The sequence below is a fragment of the Antrostomus carolinensis genome, unplaced genomic scaffold (assembly GCF_000700745.2).
Source record: "Antrostomus carolinensis isolate BGI_N321 unplaced genomic scaffold, ASM70074v2 scaffold6504, whole genome shotgun sequence".
Lineage (NCBI taxonomy): Eukaryota > Metazoa > Chordata > Aves > Caprimulgiformes > Caprimulgidae > Antrostomus > Antrostomus carolinensis.
Window position 1 is genome coordinate 114,473 of NW_010310022.1, and position 5,970 is coordinate 120,442.

Consider the following 5,970-nt stretch of genomic DNA (forward strand, 5'->3'; position numbering starts at 1 on the left):
GAGAGAGAGAGTTAAAATTGTTTTCCTATTACACACAGCTGAATCTTTACCTTTTGAGCATCACAGTGGGATGATGCTATCAACAGACTGCTGTGTTTATTACTGCAATTCCAGATCAAAAAGCAACTACTGCTTAGTAAACCAAACCACGTGGCTTTGAAACAAATACTTCAAACTTTCTTTTTGAGAAGGTTACTTATTTAGAAGGAGATGGCACCCGCCAAGAATAGTGAAGTAGCTATTGCATACGTGAAGTCATGGTAAATACTTAGTAAGGGAGAGGAAAATGCTGTTCAAGCAGAGGACTGTGCTTGTGATACTGGCTGGCTCAGAGTTTGTTTCTTCCGTGCCACAGCCGTGCGCAAGGCCTGAAGAATCATGTTCTCATTGTTCATGATGTTGTAATTAGTCAGCTTCAGGAGCTTGTTGAAGTCTTCTGCTTTCAGCGAGACCTCCCTTGTTGAGTATGGAGAACAGAAACTGGAGATATCAACCTTGCCCTGTTCCATTTCAGCAGCACTACGTGACATGCCTGCCAAAGGAAAAAGGAAGGTGTTTGTATAGTCCCGAAGAATTACAGTACACTGACAGACTATGTAAAGAGTAATTTAGAAAGATCACAGATGCAAGTGCTGTGAAGTCAAGTGCAGTGCTATGATCTCTGAAAGATCTACTTCTGAACAAAGCCTGTTGGAGTTAAACAAAAAATTAGTGTCACTAAACATCATTCCATTGCAACCAGCACCTTCTACTGGCGAGCTCACGACACTTCATTTTATGTGGTCACAGGTGCTCAAGTCTTACTCTGCAGGTTCTTCAGTAGAATACATACTAAAGGTAAAAGGAATAAAGAGATATATAGGACAAGAGGAAGTAGAATATTAGTAGCATCGGAAATCATAACAAAACAAAGTCCAGCTCAACTCAAGTACTAGCCCAACAGTGATTGTATTAGTTTATGTATTATTGGTTTGGGTTTCCAGCATATACAGCCAAGACATTAAACAGTCCAAATAGAAAGCACAGTGCCCACCCCTCCCTGTAGAACCATTCTATACTGTACAGATAATTCCCTTTTAGATCTGACTATCATAAAAATACATAATCTGAGAAATATACTTTGTTCTGCATGCTAAAGTAAACTTTTGGACATCACAAGAGGAAATTAGTTCCTATTCCTCTACTTGAGGAACACATTTCTTCCTTCACTGAATCGAACTGAGACTCAAACTGAACTTATGCACATGATTTCACCTGATTTTGCAAATAGGTTTTTTTGTACTGTATTCACTAGTAGGAAACAAAGTATTTTTGCAAAGGGTTTTTGCAAGCAAACAAAGAATTTTTGTATTGGGATGAGGGAAAAACACCCAGGGACTGAGAAAGTTAATTGTGTCAATAAAATTAGATGTGTACTGTTAACTTACCAGGTGCTACATATCTTTGAAAGGTGTCGTTCACTAATGGAAAATAAAGCAGCAGAGGAGCTCCAGGGGTGTCTGCACCATCGAACATGTAGCACTCTTTCAAGTTCTTCTCATCGTCCTTCAGCCCAATGCTGGGAAATGGAATTCCTTGCTCTGAGAAGTATCTGCAAGCCTGCTCCAGGGGCTGGTCATGATCCAACAGCAGCAGGGTAAGGAGTGGAAAAGATACCCAAGATCAGGCTACTGCTGAAGCCCAGTAATTCATGCCAAATTGCACAAAATAGATGGATAGTGCTGGACAGTCAGCAATAATGTGAGCACCTGCAGTCCCAGGGACTGTTTTTCTCTTGCTACCCTTCCAGAAAAATACCTAATATCAAGATGGTAAAAAGGGCTTAAATGGCACATGTCTAAAATGGGAATACAATTTAGGACCAGAGTGGATTAATTCAAAGCATGTTATAGAGCATCATTAATTAAAGGAGAAGTAATTTAGAAAAATGTAGAATTAAACCAAACTAAATTTGTGGTCCAAAACAGTGAGATTCACAGTCACATTATGTGTTACACAGCAATATAACTTGTGAGTTGATCTCAATAAACTTTAGCAGGGTTTTCAGACCAACTTACTAATTTCTCTAACTTTGAATTTTAGAAACAATATGAGACTTCAAGCTAACATATTTTAGACCTCAAAATACACCACTAAAAACATACATCAGAAAGCTCATTTGTGATGACCAAATTTGTTAAATTATCGAACAAAAAACTGAAGCACCACCTCAGTTTGTTTGAATTAAATATTTCCAAAAGACATCAGAGTACAAGAAGAAAATGTAGTGCAAGTTTTTACATAGGATCTTTTTCAGCTGCAGTACAGAGACCAATATTTTTAATGTGGCATCACAGTGCAAGAGCAGCATTAAAGTATCTTCCACTTGGAAAAAATGACAGAACCCTAGCATTTGATATCTTGCTTCAAGCCCACTATTTAAGGAGAAAAAATATATTATTAAAAGACATAAAAATAAAGACGAAGCAATTCTTCACTTGACTAGGTTGTTCTTGGACAGTTAGAAAATCATATATTAAAATACAAAGACAAATAAAATCTTATATGTTTAAGGAAAATGCAGATTAAATTCAGTGTCTGAATCACACACAAAGTTTTCCCAGCTGTATTTGTGCTATTAAATCTTACATATAATTGTGACAGAAGTTGCAGTTCAACCATCACAACTTCACTGTGCCACTCTATATTTCTTTGGTGAAGCACTTAGGGCTATTTCAAAAGTAGTTTGAGAAAAATAGAGATATTTTCCCCCTGGGAATTTCCATTCTTTTTCCAAGGTTTAGAAACACTATATTGCTAAATACCACTAAAAGTTCCACATTTTACAGACACCTGTCTGAAAATTGTGGAAAACAAAGGAAAAGCCATTATTAAACAAAGACAGTTTTGAAATTTCTCACCAAGGTCTGTGATCCACCAGTGTAATTTAAATGTATGATGACATCCACTTTCCGCTCTGGTCTCATAAGGGGTGGGCAGCTGGTTTCAAAGAAGAAAGCTGCATCCACCAACTCCAGGTGCTCTGAGTTGCTTCTCAGGTCATTAGGAGAGTTGTCTAGCAAAGTGTCTAAAGAGTAAAAGATTGAGTTATTAGCAAAGTGCAGAAAGGCATCTGTCAAGGTAGAAAGCAAAAGGAAGGTGAGCTTTCCCCCCATCCAGGACTTTCCCTCGTTTTAGGATAGCGTGCAGCAGATCTAAACCAAACTGAATTTGTGGTCCAAGACAGTGAGATTCACAATCAGCCTCTCCACTCATGTTTTGTTGGTTGATGTTTCCAAACCCATGAACTGCACCAAGTCCTGGGCAGGTGTTCCATATCTGCAGAGCCCCACCCCAGCAATTTTCATCCCAGTGAGAACTTTCGGTACCAAACGACTCAAAAATTCAACAGTTATGTTACTGGAAAGATGTGAGAAATACTTTGTTCTTCCTTCTCTCCTCTCAGCAAGTACTACCAACTAACCACAAAACCCACTCAGTTCTCTTCAGGACATACAAATGTCCCTTGCTAAATCCCAGCACCTGTGCTCACCCTGATGACTGCTGAGACACGTAGGCAGAAGTGATTGTCCATACCTTTCCATTTTGTGAAATGTTCCTGCTGGATGTACTCGTTGTGCATCTGGAAGCCCCTCAGGAAGTTGTGGTACTTGGAGACGGCAGGGCGGTCCGTCAGAATATCCCGGAGAGCCGTGGAGAGACCGCTCGTAGGAGTGAACATGGATGTAGCCATCTCGTATGGCTTTTCAGGCAAGTCCGGTTGTTCCTCTAGAGACACGTGGCATAAGTGACATGCAGTTGAATTATAACCACAATTAAGAAGAGACTAGGAGCAAAGAAGATGTATTGGCAACTCTTCTGTGACAAGATTAATCATTTGTTCACAGCTCTCAGCATTGCTTTATTTTTCCGTGTGGTCTGCTGTGAGTTCTGGCTCATTTCTTGACAAAAATATAAACTTTGGTTTTCTAAACCCTGATTGTCTACATCTGACTAAAGGAGCATTTTTCTCATAAAACAACATGATTTCAGTATTTCATTTTTCCAAGCAAACAAAAAAACGGGGAAAATAATTGTATTTATACTTTGAGGGGATTACTTCTTTACTGATTCCTTGTAGGTTAAATATTAAATTCAAAGACTATTTTGAAAAGAATAAAAAAATTTGAACATTTTCTTTTCAAACTAAATATTTTTACTTTTGAAAAAACAGTTTGTTGAATTTGGTTTGGGTGTGGCCACCTGAATTAAATATAAGTTTCCAAATTATTTATGTAAACCAAAATATAAGAGTTTGGAGGTTTTTTCCCAAAAACATGGTCTACAGAAATGTGTCCCAATTCCATTCACTACGAAATTACTGGCTTTGCTTGAATTTTAACATCAAGATGCACATGAGTATTTTCAAGGAATAGTCTTTCAATATGGAGTTGCCTCTTTCAGATGGTGTGATAGAGCTTCACTACATTGACTTTCTTTGACCTCTACTAAATCTTTCAGATCAGTCAGATTTTGAGGTAGTGATGTGCTGTGGAGGGTGAACAAATATTGGAAAGGAAACAATCACACTTCTCTTTGGCTAACAAATAGTTGCCATGAGGCTTTCACTGAAGTTCTTCTTTCTAAGCCTTTCAAACACAAACTTTAGGGACCACCTTATCTATCCCTATGTCTTTTCCATCAAAGTCTCTCTGATGGTGTCTTTCCTTCTGATAACAATCTCACTAATTAAGCAAAGCACTGGCTATTCAGTAAAATCAAATAACTTGATTTTCCTAGTGCCTTCCATACCCTGAGGCTGAGAGCACCAGGGTGACAGAAAAACCTCAGAGAATGAGAAATACCAGCACATTTATCCAGTCAGAGAGGCCTGGAGAAGAGAGACCAGAAGTCAAAGGGTACTCGAGATTTACCTATTTCAGTCACTTTGTCTTGGGTCCACCTGTGCCAGAAGTCCTCTGAATTGTCAGCTGCATGCCAAGCATCCAAGAGGTTTTTGGAGAAGATACTACTCCACATTCCTAGGAAGTGAGAAAGGTATAATAAGTAGTGCTGAGAAAAACTCAAGGAGGTTATTTTAAGAACTTATTTTGTTCCTTCCACATCTCTTCTCTAACTTGTATTTCTATCCAATTTTTGCATAAGTCCAGATACCTATTGCAGAAGGCAAACTTATTTCAGAAGAAATTTCAAAGTGTTTTCCCTTCCACCATGTTTTACCTGGAACTTTTTTTTTTTTTTTGAGAAATTATACATCGTGATTTTCCTATTTTCATTTCCTTTTTCATTTGACAAAGAAATATTTTCAGCCATCTCCTTCCTTGATTACCTTCTTTCTTGCCTTATTTATTTCTTCTCAACATTTCCTTCAACTTCCACAAAGTGTCCTAGATTTCCAACTTTCAAAGTGTTTTGCAAGCTACAGGAAATGATGATGTTTCAAAAGGACTCACAAAGGTACATAATGACTGATTTGCCATTTTAGTTTCATGTTATCTCAGTTCAAATGATAAAACTACCTTTGCTAGCAAGGGTAGTTGAGCATGTCTCAGAAGACATGCTGAATTTCAGCTGACTGACCCAGTACCTTGGCTGCCACATGCAAAACAACAGGTTTCTGGGGACTAATTTCCAGAATCATTAGTGTTTGTATTAAAATCTTGTAACTCCTCCAGGCTGGTGAGTCACCTTGCATGAAGCAGATCCGGGACTCAGGGAGCTTCTTCATCAGGCGACCCATGAAGAACTCACTGCCAAAATCTTCTGCACGAATGAAGGCGCCGTACTTCAGGAAGCCCACCTCGTAGGGTGTGAACTCCACCCACTCTGCCAACACACACACCAAAAATGTTAGCTCCGCTATTAAAAACGATCAAGTCACCAGACATGGAATAAACCTTTCAGGTGCCAACCCTCGTGGGCAAGCTGCCTTAGCACATAGTCTGAGCAAACCCTGCTGGCAACTGCTGC

The 5,970-nt window shown here is 38.9% G+C and overlaps 1 protein-coding gene across 1 annotated transcript in view; it reads right to left on the reverse strand.

The window, feature by feature from the left end:
- Nucleotides 1-293: 293 nt before the first annotated feature.
- The window catches only part of LOC104523618 (cytosolic phospholipase A2 epsilon-like), a 26,679-nt gene continuing 21,002 nt past the window's right edge, over nt 294-5,970 (reverse strand). The window contains exons 16-21 of the mRNA XM_010166265.1: nt 5,689-5,826; nt 4,914-5,021; nt 3,577-3,768; nt 2,901-3,067; nt 1,428-1,611; nt 294-532 (exon numbers count right to left, since the gene is read on the reverse strand). Coding sequence (XP_010164567.1) covers nt 294-532; nt 1,428-1,611; nt 2,901-3,067; nt 3,577-3,768; nt 4,914-5,021; nt 5,689-5,826 — 1,028 coding nt within the window. The remainder of the gene's footprint in view (nt 533-1,427; nt 1,612-2,900; nt 3,068-3,576; nt 3,769-4,913; nt 5,022-5,688; nt 5,827-5,970) is intronic.